At 46.6% G+C, this 22,501-nt stretch overlaps 1 protein-coding gene across 2 annotated transcripts in view; it reads left to right on the top strand.

Moving 5' to 3' along the window:
* The window catches only part of FBXO21 (F-box protein 21), a 38,812-nt gene that overhangs the window by 5,682 nt on the left and 10,629 nt on the right, over window positions 1–22,501 (top strand). Inside the window, exons 4-11 of one of the 2 annotated variants that reach the window (XM_074356472.1) lie at window positions 4,201–4,322; window positions 6,819–6,965; window positions 7,264–7,400; window positions 8,364–8,500; window positions 12,029–12,208; window positions 13,243–13,375; window positions 19,155–19,366; window positions 20,959–21,116. In XM_074356472.1, the coding sequence (XP_074212573.1) occupies window positions 4,201–4,322; window positions 6,819–6,965; window positions 7,264–7,400; window positions 8,364–8,500; window positions 12,029–12,208; window positions 13,243–13,375; window positions 19,155–19,366; window positions 20,959–21,116 (1,226 nt within the window). The remainder of the gene's footprint in view (window positions 1–4,200; window positions 4,323–6,818; window positions 6,966–7,263; window positions 7,401–8,363; window positions 8,501–12,028; window positions 12,209–13,242; window positions 13,376–19,154; window positions 19,367–20,958; window positions 21,117–22,501) is intronic. The other variant, XM_074356473.1, reaches the window with a different exon arrangement.

The following is a 22,501-nucleotide window of genomic DNA, read 5'->3' on the forward strand; positions in this document are numbered from 1 at the left end:
TGACAGTCCCAGAGGAGCAACTCTTAAGTGGCTGGCAGTCAAGTAAAAAAAAGCTTTAAATGCACTCTTCATTGAAATGTTGCTTTTGTACTTACCAGATTGGCCAAAAAAGACTAAATATGGACAACCAGTAAAAATGTATGTCATTATAGTCTTTTTAGACATAATTATCATAAATATGTTGCTCTTTGGCCTGCCACTTATTTTGAACCTAAAACGGTTGCTTTTTAATGACAGAATATTCTCAGAGTATTTGACAGAATATTTGTAAATGTTTTGAGGTGCTCGTTTTCATGAGGATCCTCTCTGTAGTCATTCCTGGCAAATGCTGTTGTTTGGATATGGAAAAGTAAGAAGGAGGAATGGTAGTTCTGTAGATGCTAAAGCACCAATATCTGGATACTTGAAAACAATTTGCATTTATAGTGTTCTTTGTGGTCTTAAAAAAGAGTACATCGTACCACAAAGATTTGAAGCAACATATTGAAAGGGTATACACTGCACCTGAGAAAATTGACCCAGAATGACCAGCACTGAGACATATTTCAGTCATACTACTGGATTTTAAAAACAGAAAAGTCCTTTGTGCGTCCAAGTAGAAAAGATGAAGTGACTTATGAGAAAACCAGAATATCGTCAGACTTCAAGAGCAATGCTCTGTGCCAGAGGGAAAAAGAGGAACATGTTTAAGAAACTCAGAGATGGAAAATGTCAGCCAAGGATTTTTATATCCAGCCAAACTGACTTCCAGGTATAAGGGCTGCGGAGAAACTTACCCACTTGGAAGAACTCAGGGACTTTTGACCCGTTCCTGAGAAATGTGCTAGAAATGAGCTTCAAACAACTGAAGTAACCAGAGAGACTGATAAAAGGACTAGTGGTGAGCATTAAATACGTATTGTAGGATTAAATCCAAATGACAGTTGACAGGGTTCTTCCTCTATTGTATGTGATGGCCGTGAACCCTGACAATGTAGATACAGTACAACTGTCCCCCCCAAAAAAGCAGAGAATCTGGGAGAACCTGAGCAAAATATTTAGCTGTTTTCAGGAATCATCAAATTGATGAAAATATTGGTCTTGTTTTTCTGAGGCAGAGGTGTGTGTATGAAAGAGAGCAGGATGTGGAATAAAGCAAATGAGTGATTATGTAATATTCTTTAAAAAAATTTTATTTGGGGGGTAATTAGGTTTTATTTATTTATTTTTGATGGAGATACTGGGGATTGAACCCAGGACCTCATGCATGCTAGGCAGGCACTCTACCACTGAGTTGTACCCCCCTCCCCTATGTGATATTTTGATTCATCTCTGGTATCCTGAAGAAGTGGGATTCTCCTGGAAGAAAAAAGATATAGACATAAAAGAGAAGAAGGTAAAAACTGTATAGTTCTGAATTGGAATTAGATGTGTCAGTGTGAACTCATGAGATATTTTGTATTATTTAAATTTAGACATTTAGGTCTGTGTGTGTGTGTATGTACACACACTTATACACCAGGCATACTGTCTCTGCCCACTGGAAAGGTCTAAAAACAATAACCAGCCTAGTAGAAATGATCATCCCTAGCACCTAGATTGCAGTCTCCATACTGCCCCCCATTACAGGAAGCCAGGGGTTTTGGAGGAATGGCTGATTCTAGGTCCAGAACAAGAAATGTAAAAGAGGACCATGGAAGCATCTTGGAAACCTGGAACCAGATAGCAGGAAAAGTAACAGTATTTAACGTCAGAAGTATTCAGGGGCCAATGTGAAGAGGCTTCCTTTGGCCAGAGATGTGTTGATTTGAGCATCAGTGTGGATAGTAACTAGAATGAGTTGAAACACATCAGAAATGTTTAGCTCCGTGAGTTCATAATAATACTTAACAACTAATTGGTCGCCTTTAGAGGATAATAAGAACCCAGGTAATTATTTTGGAAAATGATAAAAGGAAAGAAGTGAGCACTTATCCTGCCTTTACTGTATACTGTGCCATTGGGGGACCAGATAGTAGATGAGGGGGAATTACTCTTTGTAGAAGTATTCTAGCTGATAAATGAAAAGGCGTGGTTGAATTAGCATATCCTCGCTCTATGACCTGTGATGAACTAACGGACCTGGGCCTTTGAGTAGCAGTGACTGCTTGCATCACAAAAAGGCAACCAAGGCCTGATTGCCTCCATATGGAAGAGCTCACCACCGCCTTTGAGCAGTCTTGCCAGTTAAGAGGAGTCTGAATCTGATCAAGCCTCTACGTCCAATCTGCAGGAATTTAGAAGACAGAAGGGCATGTTAAACTGCACCAGCTGGACACAGTCAGCAAATTCCAGACTGTGGACAGGTCAAACAACCAGGTTTCTTCAACAAATCAAATACGAGGGGAAGAAAAGATGGAAGGGGGTCCTGTAAACTAAGAGACTTAGAAAGACGTCTGACAGACTCGTCTGGAGTGTTTAGGGATGACGTTTGTGAAGACCGCAGAGAAAAGCAGGGTAGTGACGACCATAGAGGTGTGGGCTGTGATCATGTCATGGAGGGAGGAGAAGGCCCATGGAGGGCTCCTGGGGTATCTGCAAAGCTGTTTGTTGGCCTCAGTGGTGGGCGCAGGGGTGTTTCCCTTATAATAATTCAGTAAGCTGTTTCACGCGATCTTCCGGATTGGCATGCTTTACAGCTGAGGTGAACACTGGGAAGACCTAGCTCTGTGATTTCCATTTGCTGCCTGAAGATTGGAGAGTCCTTTGTTTATTCATGAAGCCAGGCAGAAAAGTTAATCATCATCTCCCTCCTACTTGCAGTATATCTGGGAGCTCCAGTGAAGAATTTCAGCCACTTAGCAAGTCTTTATTGTGCACCTGCTGTGTGCCAGACACCATTCTAGGCCCTGGTGGTACAGCAGTGAACAGCACTTAAAAACCTTGCCTTCATGGAGTTCACACTCTAGTAGGGAAGACAGGCGCTAAACCAGATCAGAAACTGAGAAGTACTATGGGGAAATAGTAATCAGGGAAGAGGGTGAGGGAGTGGTGAGGGACGGGGCACAGTTTTAAATAGAGCGGTGGGAGGAAGCCTTACTCAAAGTGGTACTTCAATCAAAACCTGCAAGGAGATGAGGGCACACATTGCAGATCTCCAGGGAAAGGATGTTCCAGTCAAGAGGAACTGAGTGCTAAAGCCTAAGGTGACCTCCAGCCAGGTGTGAGGAAGGAATGGCCAGGAAGCCAGCCTGGCTGGTGGCTAGACTCGGGGGCAGGGGTCAGATATAGGAACTGAGGTCAGACAGGTAACAGGATGAGAATTTAAAGGACCCTTTAGGTCAACATTTCAGTGTAGGCTTTTATTTTAAGCAAGGTGGAAAACCATTGGAGAGTTTGGTGCAGAGGATTTTTTTGCTGTGACTTAACATGTTAGCTGGAGCCCTCTGGCTGCCATGCTGAACATAGACTGAGGGGCAGGAAACTACTGTGATGTGGACAAAAAAGGGTGGTGGTTTAGATGAGTTAGTGAGATGTGTTCACATTTCTGGTACATTTTGAAGATAGGACTAGTAGCATTGGCAGATGGGTTGAATGTGGCTTATGAGAGAAAGGAAGGAGTCAAGGATAACTCCAAGGGTCTGGCCTGGCTGGAATGGTGGAGTTGGCTTTATTTGAGGTGGGCGTGGCTCTACGAGGGGAAGAAGGTTAAGTTCTCACCAGACGCCAAAGTGGGATGGGATGTAGCAGTTGGATATACAGGTCTGGAGTTTAGGGGAGAAACCTGTTCTGGAAAATAGATCAGTATGGCTGATATCTGAAACCCTGAGACTGGGTGGGATCACCATAGTAGCAAGTGCTGAAGGAGGGAGGCTGCTGCCCGAGGCCTGAGCTACCCTTGGCAGGTGCCGAGCAGCCAGCAAAAGATTCCAAACCCCTCGCTTCTGTCTCAGACTCACCCTGTTCCCCTAACTTTTCAGGTTTCTCTGTCATTTCCTCCTAGTAAATCTGAAGCCAAATGGGTAACTGTTTCTTGAATTTCTGCATGGCTAATTTAGTGTGCAGTTACCAATGCCAAGTCCTAAACTGTGCCACGATGATAAGTACTGTATGCTCGTGAGCCAATTATGCCTTTCCTGTTAAGTAGCCTCTTAACGTGGCATGATGAGTGTGGAGTAAAAAAGGGATAATTGAAAGCTTTAATATCTTAATTCTTACTGACTTATTGTTTGCTTTTTCCAGAAAAGCTTTGACCTGGAAATACTATGCCAAAAAAATTCTTTATTACCTACGACAACAGAAGATTTTAAATAATCTTAAGGCTTTTCTTCAGCAGCCCGATGACTATGAATCGTATCTTGAAGGTGAGACTTCAGCACTGATACTTTGCAAGGCAGCTAAGTTGTCCTTAAGGGCAGCAGTGGACACCGTCCCTGATGAAGGAGCAGGGGAGAAGTAAACCATGCTGCGTGGGCTTCTGGAGGTTGAGTTGTGTTGTCTGATCAGTTAGGTAGGCAGACCAACTATGTTTAGAGCTAAAATCTTGTCAAAACCTTTAGCTGTGTCAGCTGAAGAGACAGTGTTCTCTAAAGACGCGCCATCGGTTCAAAGCATGAGGCTAATATTTTAGCTAACAAGGTTAATTCCCTGTTTTTCTGAGCTTTGAAGCCTCGTTTCCAGATTAGAAATAAATGTGTCCAGTTTTGTCTCCATGTGACCTCGAGCAAATCCCTTAACCTCTCTGGTTGGAGTTTAATGAGGACAAAGTGTTCTTGCATGTCAGCGAGTCTGCTTGTCCACAATGAGAAGTGAGTGGAGGGAAGTCAGGGGGACAGGCAAGAAGAAGGGAAGAACTTTCTTTTCCTACTGAGTTGAACAAGACCAAAATGGGACTTCATTTTTCAAAAACATTTAAATGCTTAGCATATTACACAAACACTCCATTCACTGTGGTTGTGAAACAGAGATACGGCTCTTCACTCCCTTTCATTCCTCCTCCCAGTGATTTACCCAGCTCATTGATTTTTTTTTTCCTTTCCATTGTTTCCCTTGGTCATATGTCCCTTCTGTCCCTGTTCTCGAGCAGGCTGTCACCACCCGGCAGCAGCTTTCTAAGTACTACTTGTTTTCATGAGCATCACTCCCTCTGGCCCTCAAGTCAGTCAACATACAGTGCCAGCCCAGTCTGAAACGCAGCCTTTTCACAACTCCATGTGAGCCTGCAACGTGGCCAGCTGACGTCCTTTTTAAATTAAATCTCTGCCTGCTTTCAACGTCCTCCATAATTTGGTCGGGCCTTCCCGTCTGCTCTCCGAAATGTCCCATTTGCTCTAGCCAGGCCGTTGTCCTCACTGGCACCCTTCAGATGCACCTGGCTTCACTTCCTCATTTGTGATACCCTTTTTCCTTAGGGTTCCCTCTTAAATCCTGCTCACCTCCCAAGTTCATTTCAGGTTTCGCTCTCGCTAAGTTTCTCTGACACCTGCAACACTTGCAGAGTTTACTGCCTCAGACCTAATATAGTAGCAGTGGCTGGTGGCACCCTTTTGCATCCTTTCTGTTTCCTGTGTGTACAGGGTGTTTCTCCAGCAGTCACTACGTTTTCTGTGTTCCTTGTCCTTATGATCACCATGCTCCACAATGCCAAGTGCAGATTCTTGTCCATTGATCTCGTTGACTATACCATCCTAAAGGAGATGAAGAATCTGCCTCTTTATGAAAATAAAATATCCTTACCGCCCTGGAATCTTGCCATATGCATCCTGGAGTTGAGAAGCAGCTTCCATTTATTCCACAGTCAGGAATAACTCGACAGGCTTTATTTGTGAAAATGATTACTTCTCTTTCATCTTTCAAATATAAAGTAATATTATCATTGTCAAGCAGCCCATCCAGATCAGTGCTGTGGATGTTGGGTAGCTACTCGGGGTCTTTTTGTAGCTGAGTGAGTGGAAGTTGGCTCCAGAGTTTTGATCCTTGGTGACTGGAATTATCTGATGCCATTGACGAAGCCTAGGAATCAAGAGTAGTCGACTGGGCTGCGGAGACGTCTTGTGCAGCATAAATTCCTTCCAAGGAGGCCCAGGAGCCAGCCCCTGGCGAGTGGCAAAACTGGGACTGGGGTCCAGGTCTCTTGATGCCCATTGCAATGTAGGTAGGAGGTCAAGATCCTGAGGCGGTTTGAAACTCTTGGATTTAAAGTGACTCTCCAGCTTCCTGAGTGAAAACCTCCCATAACCAGAGGAGCAAGTTAGCCCTTTGGGTCTCGGGTTAAAAAATGACCTAAGGCGGTGAAGAGTGGTGATTTTCCAGAGATAAAGTCTCCCGTGTGCTCTGTACAGCTTTTTAGCTGCAAGTTCCCTGAGTGTAACTCCTCATCTAATTTCAAAGTCCAGTTATCTCCAAAGTCCATTTACTGGCTCACCTTTGAGAGGAATAATTTGTTGAAATGGCGTATCTGTCATTCAGGGCCTTCAGCTCTTTTTTTTCCCCCCAAATCAAACAGCTGTCTTATAATGTTAAGTTTTTAGAGTGGTTGGATTTTGAACTAAAAGAAAATTAGAGAAGGGAGAGAGAAGTAGCTCGAAAAGATCTCCTTTATGGCAGTTATTTCTCGTTGTAGTAGAAATATGGAAACATGGTGTGTATCACACAGGTTTTTGAGTCCATGACCTCTGAGAGAGGTTTGGCTTATTAAAATAATAATGATGAAATGTAGGCTCCTCTGTTGTGAGAATGTTGCTCCTTCTCAGCGTATTAGCAGCCAGGCCTGGAAGCGCATCTGGTGGGGATGGCGTAAAGAGTCTGATAAGAGAAGGGTAAACATAGGAATTTACTCGGCAATTCTTGTTTATTTTCAGGTGCAGTGTATATTGACCAGTACTGCAATCCTCTCTCCGACATCAGCCTCAAAGACATCCAGGCCCAGATTGACAGCATCGTAGAGCTTGTTTGCAAAACCCTCCGGGGCATAAACAGTCGCCACCCCAGCTTGGCCTTCAAGGCAGGTGTGGAATTGCTTTGGATCCACCTGTGTTTGCAAAAGAAAACCTAGAGTAATTGGTTAATTTGGGAAATTCTGCAGTGCGTTCCCGTTGTGTCTCAGAAAAGGGATGGGTGACAACCACATGTTCACCTGGATGATCTAAGAGACTTCCAGTACATGTTCTCTCCTCCAGCCCGGGTTGGCAGCACCTGAGGAGCATTGTGGGGACGTTGCCAGGGTCTGCATGCTGAGGGCTGCTGGGGACACGGGTCACAACCTTACTTGTGCTTGTGTCCTCAGAGTAGGTCTCTGTGTTTCAGGTGAGTCCTCCATGATAATGGAAATAGAACTCCAGAGCCAGGTGCTGGATGCCATGAACTACGTCCTTTACGACCAGCTAAAGTTCAAGGGGAACCGAATGGATTACTATAATGCCCTAAACTTATATATGCATCAGGTAAATATGAGTATGTTAGGAAATACAATACATGTATGTTAAGCTCATCTCTGGTAAGTAGTACAGTTTGAGGGCAAGTATTAGATCTGTTCTTTTCTCAGTGCCCAGTGAAACTCATTGTTGCCACTACCGTGAGGATATCGCTGTGGATTTTATCTGCTTTATCACAGAGCGTCCTGTGTCTGAAAACCCTTGAGATAAGTTCTTGGTTAGAAATAGGTGTTTCTCTGACTCAGTGTGATCAGTTTGTCTTATAAACACTGAACTGTGAGGCTAATCAGGTCTGTCTTTATACATTGGCCTCTAGGAAGACGGGAGGACGTCTGTGGCCAGCCACGCTGTTGATGCTTAACTGCTGTTTGCTTCCTGCTTGGCTCCACTTCCACGTCTATCCTGTTGCTCTCCATGAGACTTGTATTGTCTTTTGTCATATCTTCTACACTTTCCTTGAAATGGCCTTCAGTTCCTCTTGGAAGAAGGCGGGCCCTCAGTCAGAAGTCTGCAGACTTCTTCTGTGAAGGACCAGGCAGTGATTTCTCCTGGCTCTGTAGGCCTTGTGCCCTCAGTGCTTGCTGCTCGGTTCTGCTGTTGTCGTGTGAAAGGAGGCCGAGACCGTACAGTAACAAAGGAGTGTGGCTGTGTTCCAGTAAACTTTATATGTGGACGTGGATGTTTATATTTCATACAGTTTTCACATTTCATGAAGTAGCATTCTTTCAATTTTTTTAAAACATTAGGAAAAAACTCTTCTTACTCAGGCCATCCAAAAACAGGTGGTGGCCCCCCATCTGGCCCATGGTCTCCAGTCCACAGAGCCCTGATCTAAATAAATAGAATGTTTATCCATTTCAGCTCAAAACCTATCCTCCAGATGCACAGTAGGTGCTTGTCAAGAAGGTGTGTGGAAGGGATGAGAAGGTGTGGGTCATCTCTGTGAAGCTAAAGCCTTTTCTTCTCCTCCAGGTTTTGATCCGCAGAACAGGAATCCCAATCAGCATGTCTCTGCTCTACTTGACAATTGCCCGGCAGTTGGGGGTCCCCCTGGAACCTGTCAACTTCCCCAGTCACTTCTTGTTAAGGTGGTGCCAAGGTGCTGAAGGGTGAGCCATCTGTGACATCTTGTGATTGTCCTATGGATTGACTCATGCTGTGCTGAGAGGAAGTGTAACTAAACAGGGTAAAAAGAGGACCAGGGTGGTGATGGAGCTGGTTTGTCTCTTGACTGTATCCATGTCAGTGATCTCTTGTGGGAGAAGGGCTCTCTGATTCTTTCTGTCTTCTTTCTTAGAACTGCATGTGACTCTCCAATTATCTCAGAGTGAAACATTTAATTTTACAAAACAGGACTAAGAGTTCAGGTCTTATGTGAACCTCAGACTCCCTTTGTTCCACAGCAAAATCAGTACGGGAAGTTCTTGAAGAAACTTCCTTTCCAATCCTCCATAAAATCTCCCCTAGCCCCCGTTCCCACAGAAGGGAGGGAGAGGGAGGAGGGGAGGGAACGAGGCAACCAAGTTCTTCAACCAAGGTCTTCATTCGTGTGCAAATGTTCAAGTTGTCAGAGATGCTCCTTTTAGGGAAGGATGGTGACTGATGTGCATTTTGTAGACCAGGGCGAGTTCTATTTTGTTCTCTTTTTTAAACCTGGTGTCCTATTGGACATGAAACTCCTTTTTAGCTATAGTCTAGCTTTTCTGAAAGAGTAGTTCCTCATGTAGGTAAAGATATTTTTTAAAGTGCCATCTAGAGAAAAAAGAAACAAAGCTGTTTGATTACATCCTGTTATTTGAAACTACTTGCTAATGACCAGCTGTGGTACCCTTTGGTGAGGTGATGAGCTGTATAACAGAAAGTAGCTGAGCTTTGAAGTTAGCCTGGGTTCAGACCTCGGCTTCCTCTGAGCCTCAGTTTCCTCCTCTGTAAAATGGGCTAATGTGTTTCATAAAGTGGTTTGGAGGGTTAAATGAGAGAACCTAGTGCTTTAAACACCTGGTGGAATTTCTGATGCTGATCTTTTTCCACCTCTGAGGTGAAGAAATAAAACACGTGTGTTAAGGTGAGCCTCCTCGGTGTTCCTACTTAGCCCTTTCTCCCTCCTCTCCTCTCTAGAGGTATCTGCCAGTTAGTTTGAAGGTATTTGTTATTTCCATGCAAATTTTATAGTTTATTACATATGTATGTTTCTTTAAATAGTAAGTACAGGCTTCCTTTGTTTTCCAAATATAATGTGTTCCTTAAAATGTACTGGATGGTTTCTCTTTTGAATAGCAAACACCCCTTTTCCATTATTTTAAATGGGAAAACTGCTTTTTCAGTGCATTCCTCTCCCTGAATAACCTAACCAATTTTCCCAAACATCTATAAAATATTCTTAAATGCTTATATAATAGTCCACTGAGGATTTCTGCACAATATAGAACATTTAAAATACCAATTATCATATTATTTACCCAGTGACTTACTGCTGGGCACATTTGTGTGTGGTAGCAGGAGCATTTTCTCTTCTTAGGCTGCAGTGCGCATACAGTACAATCCAGACAAACAATGCAATAATTTGTTAGCACCCCCGTCCCCTGGCAGACACCAGCACTGAGACCCCTGAAGGGCTGGCCTGCGGGCAAGAGGTGGGGATGGTGCGGGAGAGCGCACAGCCCCTCGGCCAGCAGCTGGACTGCAGGCCCTCTGCCTCCTCGCTGGGACTCTGCCCCTCAGGCCCTCGGTCTCTGTGTCTGCACCAAGACCGTAGCGTCACACTGACTGTGAATTCGTCATTAGTCCAGTGGGTGGTAGAGCCGGACCCCCACTCAGAATTGCCCTGGCTCCTCTGAGCCTTGTGTTCCTGTGTAGCTTTAGAGCTGCTTACAGGCTCCCTGGAAGCCCTGTGCGGACGTTAGCTGGCCCCAGAGCTTCCTTCGGACTCATGCATTCACACGAGGAGTGTGGCCAGCGTGCCACTGCTGAGTCTGTCTGTCTGCAAACACGTCTCCCTCCACGTTTAAGTTGTTTTTAATGCTCTTTAAAAGGTTTCATCATTTTCTACATCGAGCTCTTAGAGATCTTGTTAGATTTACTCCTGAGTACTTTAACTTCTTGTTGCTGTTGTAAATGGTGACCATTTAAATTATGCTTTCTAAACGGTGGTGGTGTACACTTAGATCTGGGTCTGATCATCAGCGCCTCCACTGAATAAATTATTACTGCTAGAAATTGGTTGACTCTTTCAGCTTTTCTGTGTAGACAGTCATATTGTCCGAACTGGGACAGTTCTGTTTCTTCTTTTCTTTTCTAGCCCTAATGTGTTTTTGTTTCTTTTACTTACTCTGCTGGCTGGGGCCTTTTGTGCAGAGTGGATAGAAACAGTGATGGCAGGGACTCTGCCTTGGGTATGACTCTAAAATTTCACCTCAGACGTGCTGTTGGGGGCCGTACCTTTCATTGAGATTGTGAAAGCTGCTTGCTAAGTTCCTAATTTGCTAAGTTTTATTAATTAGGATTTTTTTCCAAAATTTCTTTTCTGTGCGTACAGATAGGATGATACGGTTTTTCTCTCTTAGTCTGCATGTGCTAAAATGGATTTTTTTTTTTTAGTGGTCGAATCCGTTTCATTCTTGAGGCAAATTTAACTTAATCATGTGGATTTTTATAATATATTTGCTGTATTTGATTTGCTTTTATTTTATTTAGGATTTTTGCCTGTAAATTTGTGTGCATTTGTGTCCTTCTCCTAGGCTCAGAAAAGGGCTGAAGAGTATTCCTTATTTCTGGAAAATTTATATCTGTTTTGCTAAAGGTGGGCTATTCATATGACTCAGAAGAAATCTGGGCTTTTTAGCAGCCCGAGAGAAAATCTCTTACATGATTTGCAGTGGGCTTAAGATGCAAGTGAAACAGTTGCTCACAACAGGCTGAAAACCACAACTCTCCCTGAAACAAAGACCCCCCTCAATCCCTCAGAAGTCCTCACAGAGTGAGTTCAGTGTGGTAACACGGTGAGGACCTGCTTCGTGTGAGCGCCACCCCACACCGCGCGCACGGGCCATCCCCTCGTGGGAGAGCGCTGGTCATGGAAAGCAGCTCCACAGAGGGGAGCAGTGGGATGGAGGCCAGGACAGCTCTCTGTGGTCTGGGGCAGGTTCCCAGCTCAGCCACAGGCGGGCTCAGCAGATCTGTACCACCCGAGCGTGTCTGCAGAACTGAGGCCAGAATACTTGTGGTTCCAGGCACTGTCACTGTCCGCGTGCCTCCCGGGCCCAGGGTCTGCAGACGCTAACTATCGCTGCTCTGTGGGAGTAACAGGCCACCTCGGGTGGTCCATAAATATTTCTCTCCACTGGACTTCTGATAGATACGCCTGGTAGTGACTTTTAGGATTAATCTCCAGAAAAAACTATGTTAGATGGCATAAATCAGCTCTGTTTCTTAAATGCCAGTGTACAGCAGTCTCAACACAACAGAGCAGGTATAAAGGTCAGATTTTAAACTTTGGACAAGGCCTTGATATTTTCACTGGAAATGTCACTGTGTTAACATTCAGCATCTGATTTGAGCTACTGATTAGGGGAGTTTTAAATATTGACTTGTTCAGCTCTAGCCTGAGATTTGGCTAACTACATGTGCTCTCTGGTTAGGGCGACCCTGGACATCTTTGACTACATTTACATAGATGCTTTCGGGAAAGGCAAGCAGCTGACCGTGAAAGAATGTGAATACCTGATTGGCCAGCACGTGACTGCAGCGCTGTATGGGGTGGTGAACGTGAAGAAGGTGTTGCAGCGAATGGTGGGAAACCTTTTAAGCCTGGGAAAGCGGTAAGGTTTTCTTGGTCGTCCAGTGCTTCTGTGGAGTGTGTGTCTCTGGAGGCTCCAGTTGCCCTGCAGAGAGTTTTATTTAATGAGCCTCCCTGTGATGCCGAGAAGCAGTGGTGCTGTGCACAGCTGGGAAGGCTACAGTTGTCTGCCCACCACGGGAAGAAATGGGTCCGTGACACAGTGCTGTCCAGACTTAAGATATGCTAAGTGACTATCCTTTGAGATCTTTGCAGCGGACTTGAACAAGTTCTCTTTAATAAATACTAAAAGCATTCTTCAGTAACAAGAATATTTTAGACCGACGACAATTAGTTTTCATGTCCAAGTGCTTTGTCATCTTTTAATTTATACTTTTCTATCACTTAAAGAAGCAAACAAAACTATCTTGCTTTTGAGTCCAAGGAAATTGGTCTTATAGGGACAATAGAAAATTGTACATTTTAGTAATAGTTTTCTGCCAGTGGTAGAATTTGTTTTTAATATATTTAATTTTTTTAGAACAATTTTAGGTTCACAGCAAATCTGAGCATAAAGTACAGAGAGTTCCCATTTACCCCCTGCCTCTGAGACACACACAGCCTTCCTCACTGGCAACGTCCTCCACCAAAGGGAGGCGTTTGTTACAGCTGATGAACCTACAGTGACATGTCCTTATCACTCAAACTCCATGGTTTATGTTAGGGTTCTCTCTTGGTGTACATTTTGTGGGTTTGGACAAATACGTAATGACCTGTACGCACCATTATAGTATACAGAGCAGTCTCACTGCCCTCTAAGTCCTCTGTTATGCACAGTGTTGCTGAAGTGACCACATAACAGAAGTGCTTATGATTTTAGCTTAGTGGGGTGTAAGATTTTATTTCTTGTGTTTTTTTTTTTTTTTAAGAACATTGTAACTTTGCTGAACAGAGAGGAAGTATCAGAAGCAGAAAATGTGTAGGATTTGTGTCAATTACTTTTAAAACATGGGCCCTTGAAAGGAGGGGCTTCGCTCAGAAGCATAGAGGTTAAGACGAGAATTGATTCCCCTCCAGGGAAGGCATCGACCAGTCGTACCAGCTCCTGAGAGACTCGTTGGACCTGTATCTGGCGATGTACCCGGACCAGGTGCAGCTGCTCCTCCTTCAAGCCAGGCTCTACTTCCACCTGGGCATCTGGCCAGAGAAGGTAATTATTTTACTTTGATGCTTTGCACTTGCCTTAGAGAGGGAAATTCTAGTTGAAAGGCGGCTCCTACAAGTGTATCCCTGTGTTAACATGGGGGATACACACAGATTTATTCGAAGTCCCCCAGTCTTGACCCAGCGATTTAGTTTTTCATCTCCTTTTATTCTCATAAAACTTGGTTATCCTGCCAAGAGTTGCCCATTCTCTCTGTGGCCAGTGCCTTAAACTCCCGGAGCCACAAGGCCTCTGCCCTGCCACTCACCCACTAGTGGCCCAGAGAGGTATTCTCCCTAAGTCATCCTTCTCAGCAAGGGGAAGCCTAGCTATAAATGTCCATCCTCCAGCTGTGCTCGCAGCTACATTGACCACGTGTAAACACTCCTCCGTGGCATCTGAAAAGGAAATCTTAGATGTGTTCAGGTCCAGCTGCTGGATGCATTAAGGACCGCTCATGCCTTTGGAAAATGTTGGGTTTTGCTACTACTCCACTTGGATTTCTCGGGTTTGGGGTGGTCCCCTTTGGCCAGCAGCAAGCACTTCCGGCCAGCTCAGCACTGCTGTGGGTGCAGCGGATGTCCACGTCCAGCTGTGCCGTACACGTGGGCGCAGCTGCACGCTTCCATCACGCCCTGGCCACTCCAGGGGAATGTGTTAATAATCCATTTTGTTTGTTTAGAACAGCCTGGTGAGAGAATTGAATTCTGAGCTCTCACAGGAACCTCACGGTAAAATCAGCCCACGTCACTAGAGGGTAGTAAAATCTGCCTTGAGAAAGTGCATGGTCTCAACCACCCGACATTGCTAAGATTTACATCGTCTCATTTATTCACAACTTCAGAGGTCTAGGGAAAGACACGTCAGTAGGAAAACTCCTAGGCTCCTATCTTAAGATGCCGTCCGTAGCCCGGGCAGCCGGTATCCTCCCAGGACGTCCACGTGACCCCATAGAAGAGCTCCTGGAAAATTAGACTCGCTACCGAAGTCACCACCCACCCCCAGACCCTGTTGTCCAGAGCTGAACAGTTTATTTTCATTATTTTACTTTATTTATTTTTGATACCAGGATATACATAACTAGTTCCTGTCACTTTTTACTTTACATTAGTTGAGGGATTTCAAGATAGTTTGTAAAACACAGAGATCCTTTCAAATCATGATTCCTTATAAGTAAATTCTGTACTTAAATCACACATCAGCCTTAGGAGCAGTTAGGTTGACATCCTCTTTCCAGAGGACCATCTGCAGAGGCTCTGGCATCCCTACCTTTGATGGCTGACTCAGTTCAGTGCCCCTGTGCTGCCTCCCAGGGAATGACCCTGGTATCCTCCTTAAATGGTCAGGAGAAAAAAATGGCCCCTTTCCAGTGCGAGGCCACCCCCTCCTTCAATGAGCTGTGCTCTAATTGTGGAAATGACACTTGGGACAGCAGAGGAACGCTGGGATCCCCAGTGAGGGAGACTCCAGGGGATGCGGAAGCAGTTAGGAAAGATTCCTCCTAAGGAAGGGTTTGTGGTGGGCCTGGAAGTCTGGGCAACAGTCTCAGAGGACAGGGACGTAGGCTCCTCCGGCAGCGGGAGCAGCCCGAGCTGGCACGGAGGTGAGAGAGCTCGGTGCTGCAGACGCTTCTCCAGCACCGTCTTCCAGCCCTTTGGGGTGGACACTGTTTTTTTGCCCTTTTACAAGTAATGAAACTGAGGCAGTGAGAGAAGTGAAGTCATTCACAAGGTCTCCTACACAGGTGTGATGGCACCAGGCGTCCAGCAGTTTGGATCCTGAGCTGCCCACATGCTTCACGCCTGTGGACTAGGGGCTCAGCCGGCTTGTTTCCAAAGCCAGCAGACAGGCACTTGCTACTTCCTGCTGCCAAACCTGCATCCACATCCTCATTCTGATCCAGTTACCCCTTCCCTCCGTTCTCCACATTTCAGTAGAACAGATGTCCCCCTGACATCCTTGTGTTCTGGATCCAACCAGCCTGCCTTTCCTTTATTTTCCTTCATTTCTTCTTCCGTATCTGCAGCTCCCTGTTTCTCCTGTCTGTTGTCAGCATTAAACATACTCAGGTCTCTCTCATCTTTGAAAAAAAAGAAAAGAAAAAGCACTGTCATGACTGCCCTTGGGCATTGCCTGCAACGACACCTTATCTCTCTGCCCCCTGCGGCCACACCTCCCCACCTCGCCTCCCGCGGACTGCTCGACTGCTCGCTGCTCATGTTCCCACCCCTCGTCCATGTGAACGTGAACGGCCTTTGCCGAACCATTCTTGCTGCCAAATCTGGTGGATGCTTGTCTTTCCTTATCTTTCTTGATCACTTGGGTCATCCCCGCTCAGAACACTCTGTTCCTTTGACTCTGATCCCTGGTTCCCAGGCTCTTGCTGGCTCCTCTCTCTCTCCCTTACAGGCTCCACTCTGTGGGGTAGTTTCTAGATTTCTTTCTGCTCTGCACGTTCCCCTTGGTGATCTCACCTGGTCTCCTCACCTCAGTTACCGTCCGTAGGCGGACGGCTCGTGAATCCTTGTTCTCCTACAGGGACCCTAGGCTCCAGACCAGCATGTCTGGATGTCCACTGCACGTCTGCCCGTGGCTGTGTCTCCTAGGTTATCGCACAGCCTCCTATGCGGTCTCCTTCCTTCTCCTTAGATCCTTCGAGCCTGTTCTATCACTGTAGCCAGAGTAATCATGATAAAATGTCACTTGTGTCCCTTCACTGCTCTGAATGTTTCCCTCGGTGCCTTGAAGATCAGGCCCATACTCTTCACCGTGGCCTGCTAGCTTCTTGGTGGCCTGGCCCTGCCTGCCTGAGCTTCCCTGTCCACACTGTCCTGCCGCGGCCTCTGTTCATCTTTGTTCTCTGACTTCAAGCCGTCAGCCTAAGCTTTTGCCTCTGAGACCCTTTCCCTGCCCCCAGGTTCTCTGCTGCGCCAGCCCTCTGCTTGCCCTTCCACAAAACTTGTCCAGGGATATTACAGCTGCTTGCTTAATGAGCATTCTCCATGAGGCCGTGCTCTTTAAGGACAAGGACCACATCTGTTCTGTCCTTTACTGGGGCTGTTCCCCTTGCTCTCAGCACAATTCCTGCCATCCAGTAGGTGCTCACAAAATTTTTATTTAAAATGAGTGATTAAGGAATGACAGAACTTTGTTAGATACGTACGACGGAGGAGGCTCAAAGAGGGACACCCTGATTTCCGGGGTCAGAGACACCGCGCTCAGTTTGGGGTGTGTTGAGTGTGATTTGTATGCCTGGGGCCGCCATCCTGCAGCATCTGGAGGGGCTCCCAGCATCAGCATCTGGTACCTGAAGCCCCGAGAGTAGAAGAGCCCACAGACAAGTGGACATCCCAAGGCTGGAGCCGAGAGCTACAGAGAGAACTCTGCGGGGGAACCTGCGGTTAGGAGGAGAGAGCAGGGCCTGCAAACTCCGGCCAGTGGGCCCAGAGCCGCCTGGCTTTGTAAGCACATTTTGTCAGCACACAGCCAAGTCCATTTGTCTGCCGACTGCCTGGCTGCTTTCCAGCGACAGTGGCAGAGGGGAGTAGTTGAGTCAGAGACCGAACGGCCTGGAAAGCCTGAAATATTTTCTCTCAGGCCCTTTGCAGAGCAGGTCGCCAGTCGTGGATGATAGACCCCCTGTTCCAAGATCTCTACTCTAAAAGTTGTGGGTTCTTGGGATTCTAGGCCCAGGCACAGGGCTGGAGCCGTCCTGGTGCCAGCTGTCAGCATGCCCTTCAGCAGCACACCCGGCCCAACCGTGTTTCTGCCCTCTCCCTCCTCCAAGTCCAGGGGCAGGACGGGGTAAATATCCCCGAACCTTCTCTGCTTCTCTGATACTCTTGAGTTCAAGACTTCCTTTGTGCTTTGAAGATTCCCAGTTACGTTTCTTTAACTTATCTGGTGGGGAGGGGCTGCCAGAAACAGAGGGGAGGCTGTGTCTGTAGAAACGAGCGCAGGAGTTGTCGGAAGTGACTCGTTGGAACTTCAGAGGGGGAACACAAGAAGCTGACTGTGAAATCTGATGCTTTTAGCTCCAAAGAACAGTGTTGTTAGTGTCCCCCGGATTTTAAGGCCGCTGCTAGAGGTGGGAAGTGGATGGAATTGGCTCCTAGCTGGTACCATGTGAAGCTGGGTTTGCTGCTTGGGGTAATAGCAGTCTGTCTTTTTTTTTTTGAAAAAAGGAGAAAATAGGAAAGGAGTTTATTACATTACGTTGCCATAGACAACAGTGGGCCACACAGATGAGAGGTGCCTGTGTGAGCCTGTCCATTTTTTTACATTTGAAAATTTTCAGAGCGGTTAATTAAGATACTCCTAGTCCTGCTTTGATGTGATGGCAACTGAGACCTGGGGCTGTGAGTCAGCCCTGGGTCCACGTCCTCACTCCGTGTCTCCATAACCCTGTGAGCTCAGGCCAGTTACTTCACTAAGCCTGATTCCTCATCTGGAAATTGGCAGTGACTGGACTGCTGACCTTCAAGTTGGGAGGATTAAATGAAATTAAAAAAATGTGACAGGCTTGGCACAGTGACCAGTGGGGAGTAAGTATTCAGTAAATATTCAGATCCTGCAGGTCTCATTCTGGAAGACAAGGTGGGGTTTTAAAATAACGTCTTACACTGCATAAAATTAGTTTTCACCACCCTTCTACAGGTTCACAGTGTATCAGGAAATAGGGCAGTGTTCATCATTTGATGAGTAAATAAACTAATTCAGAGGTAGACAGCGAGTTTGACGGACCTGGGGCTGGAGTCCAGGCTGCTCTGTCTACTAAGCGTCAGTAAGTAGGAGGCGGTCCCATGTCCAGAGGAGAACCGCTGGGCGACAGCAGGTGCTTAGCAGCTAGCTGTCCCTGTGTGTTAGCTGTCTTTGAACTTGTATTTCTCTGTAGACGCACTGGGTACAGTAGAGAGAACAGGACTTTGGGGTCAGACAGTTCTGCTTCTGCCAGCTAGTCATACAGATTCCACAAGGATGGGGTCTCCATGTGCACCTGAACCCTGAATTCCAGTGGGAGTTGGCGTAATTGAAATGACCAGTACGATTTCAGAGCCCTGATGCACAGGTCTTCCTTCTTCAAATACATCATCATAAATAAGCTGCCTGATCTGCGAGGTTCCAGTGGTTCCAGTGCCCTCTCTGTGACCCCTCCACTCTTGCAGCCCCGGGGCAGCTCTGCTGCCTGTCCTCTTGGTCTTTTTTTCCCTTTTGGTAGTGGGGAGGTAATTAGGTTTATTTATTTCCTTTCAGAGGAGGTAGTGGGGATTGAACCCAGGACCTCAGGCATGCTACGCATGCGCTCTGCCACTTGAGCTACACCCTCCCCTTCATCTTGGTCTTGATTGCAGCAGCTTAGGTTTCTTTTTCCTCTCAATTCATGAGTGGCAGGTTAAAGTTGTTTCCTTTTTGTGTATAAAAAAATTGAGTCCCTACACTCACTAAGAGTGTTAGAACCTTCTAGAAGGCACCTGGTCCAAAGGTACTCTTAGATGGCAGCCCCCTGCCCCCCACACTGACTCGAGTGACCCGTGCTTCTAAATAGCTCCTCCCGCCGCGCTGGTTGAAGTTGGACGCCGGGGCCAGTCCCTAGCCTGCGAAGCGAGTCTGTGGACTCTGGGTGCGCAGAGCGCTGACGGGGTGGGAGCTGGGGGAGAGGGTGGCACAGAGGTCATGGAGACTCGGACCGTCAGCCCAGCCCGCCTTGCCGTCCTTGTCAGGTTATGTAGGGCTAAATCCCGTGCCAGGAAAAAGAAAAGGCCTAAATGAAAATATTATCTCCTAGTCTTTCTGTCTTGTCTTGAAGGTGCTTGACATCCTCCAGCACATCCAAACCCTAGACCCCGGGCAGCACGGGGCGGTGGGCTATCTGGTGCAGCACACGCTCGAGCACATTGAGCGTAAGAAGGAGGAGGTGGGCGTGGAGGTGAAGCTCCGCTCCCACGAGAAGCACAGAGATGTCTGCTACTCCATTGGGCTCATTATGAAACACAAGAGGTGAGTGTCCCCACGTCCACCCCGCCTCTGGCTGCAGAGGACACAGTGCCGTGAGCCCCGCTTCTCAGGAGCAGCCAGGACATGCCTGAAGGGGACCCGACCCAATGCAGCAAGGACCCAGGGCCGAACCTCATCCTGACCCTCTTTGTTTTTTAAGAAGCAACTCACTCTCCTCTCAGGGAGGTCCTCTCGTGTTTTCAGTGACCTTTTCTGTGGGAGGATGGAAGCGCTCCTTTCTCCTCTCCTCTGTTCATCTTCCCTCATCTCTTCCTCTAGTTCCGCTCCCCCTGGATCTGAGTGTGGGTAGGGACTCGCTGGGCCATGAGGTATGGGCCTGGCCAACTGATGAGGGAGAATTTAACCGCCTCCAAAGCAGCTGTTCTGATTTACACCCCACCAGCAGGCCGGGAGCTGAGAGATTTGATTCTGGCCAACATGTGTTAGTGCCAGACCTTTAAAAGTGCACTTATGTAGTAAATGGCAAATGGCATTTCATTGTGGTTTTAATTTGCATTTCCCTGGTTACTACCCAGATTGAGGTTCTTTTCTTGTATTTACTGGCCATTCAAGTTTCCCTTGATTGAGCGCCGCTTCAATTATTTTGCTTATTTTTCAGTTGAGCTGTTAGTCTTTCTTACTGATTTGCAGTATCTTTATTATGTGTATTAGTCTCTATGAGCAGATAAGTTTTAGATATCTTATCTCAGTTTTTGGCTAGGGTTTTCCATTCTTTTATTGCATTCTTTTTTTTTTTAACTTTGTTGTGGAAATTTCAAGCATATGGGAATCGAGAGGAGGGCGGTGAACCAGACCACGTTCCCACATGCAGCTTCAACAGTTAGCATCGTGGGTCAGTCTTGGTTTCATCTCCACCCACACCCGCCCCCTCCCCCTCCTCCCTGGAGCAAATACCAGATGTCATTTCATGTGTAGCTATTTCAGTGTGTAACTCTAAAAGGTAAGGCTCGCTCCTTCTTAAAAATCGCGCTTACCGTTCTGTTGTCATACCTAAGAAAAATACACAGTTCCTTAACCTCGTCAAATATCTAGTCAGAGTCTGTGTTTCCCCAGTTTTTCTACTTTATTTATATATGCACGCCCGCACACGCACACACACACACACACAGTGTATTCGAATCAGGATCCTTTAGTTTAATTTTAATGATGTCAAATTATTCGATCTTTTCCTTTATGGATTGTATTTTTATCCCTTGTTCAAGAAATCTTTCCCTTTCCTGAGTCATGAAGATGTTTTTAAAGTTCTGCATTTTACGCCAAAGTCTTTGTTCTACTAACTGATTTTGTGTATTACTGTCAGGCCCAAGTCCTGATATCATTTTCCATTTGGATAACCAGTTGTCCCATCTTTCTTGTTAAAAGTGTATTCTTTTCCAAATGAAGTGTTGTATTGATAAGAAGAGGGGTTTATTAAAAGGGCCCAGGGCGTCCTGAAGATTGATCCAGTGAGGAGTAAAAGCAGGTAAATCTGTAAGAAGGCGGGCTTAAGAGAAGCCAGGCCGCCGTCTGTACGTTTCACAGCTGCCGTGACCGGGTCCCAGGGGCTGACTTGCTGCTGCTCTCGTGTTGCTCAGGTACGGCTATAACTGTGTCATCTACGGCTGGGACCCCACCTGCATGATGGGACACGAGTGGATCCGAAACATGAATGTCCACAGCCTGCCCCACGGCCACCACCAGCCCTTCTACAACGTTCTGGTGGAGGACGGTTCTTGTAGATACGCAGCCCAAGGTAAGTAGTCAGTCCTGCGTGCACTTGTAAGCACACGTGTGAGCGCTCGGATGCTGCGGACGCAGGTCACCGGTTTATTCAGAGATGGCTGTCGTCCCACGGCTAACCTCATCAGGGCTGATGCTCAGTGCGGCTGTCCCACGGGTTAACCAGTTGCCACCTCAGGGCCTCTCCCTCAGCCACCACCACAGCAGGGACCTTCTGAGCTGCTGCCGACCTCTGTTCTGATTGGTCATTGCCCCTGCCAGTCAGATTCCCAGAAGTGCAGGCACTGCCGCTGGCTCCCTCCAGACAAGGAGGGCCGGCTTGTGCCCTGCTCACACCGCCTGCCTGAACCCGGGGCACTGATGAGGCACTTGGGGGAGCCACCCTAGCACCTAGCACCCTGGGACTGGCAGCTGGCTGTGCTCCCCTAGAGACGCCCTCGAGTGGCCACTGTGGGAACTGCAGTCCACAGCACTGGCTCTAAGAGCACCTGGGAGAGTCAGCAGGTGCTTGGTAAGTGTTTGGGGTCACTGCCAGCCCTGACAGGTCTCCTGAGGCAGAGAGGGATGGAGCCTGCGAAGGCAGGTTAGAGACAAATGCCTTCAGTGTCTGCCTCTTTGTCCCTCCATTTAATGGGATGAGTTTATTGCATGCCTGCCTGTCAGGGCATTCACTATGTTCATTGTGTTAATAAAAATGAACACAAATGTTAACATATGCTGCTCTGTGACAGGCAGCATTCTAGTGTCTATGAACTGTACTTGAGAACTATAATTACTGTCATCATCATACTCACTTGATACATGAGGAAACTGAGGCACACAGAGACGTTTAAATTCTAACTTACAGAGTGTCATCCAGGCAGCTTGGCAAAGAACCTTCCCCGTAACCGTCATCTGCATCTTTTTGTGTCTGACCCAAAACATCACATTTGACCTAACTCAGTATTATGTTCTGGTAAATCCAATAATAGAAATGGTAGTTTTATAAAAATCTCAGAAGTATCAAAAAGAATAGAAAAAGTTTTGTATTAATTATTGTTAATTCATCAGAAGCTGAGAGAGGATGATACACCAGAGAAATTCTCTGAATTGAGACTACAGATCACTTAACCTCCATCAGTACAGGGGAAGGTTACAGGAGGGGGTCGGTGTGCACCCCGAGTCAGACGAAGGCACGTCCAGTGATTTTATTTAACTCTTGAAGCTGTGTCAAGTTAAAAAAATATACTAACAAATTTTAAAAATCAACAGGTTATTTGGAAATTACTGAATGATCCGTGGACTGTTTGCACCCCCACTAACCGCTTGATAAGCATTTCATACTGCACGTTCTGGGCAAGTGTATCACAGGAACAGAGGGAACTGTCTTGTCATCACGGCAGGCCAGTGTCTGTCGCT

Source organism: Camelus bactrianus, chromosome 32, assembly GCF_048773025.1.
Source record: "Camelus bactrianus isolate YW-2024 breed Bactrian camel chromosome 32, ASM4877302v1, whole genome shotgun sequence".
Taxonomy (NCBI): Eukaryota; Metazoa; Chordata; class Mammalia; order Artiodactyla; family Camelidae; genus Camelus; species Camelus bactrianus.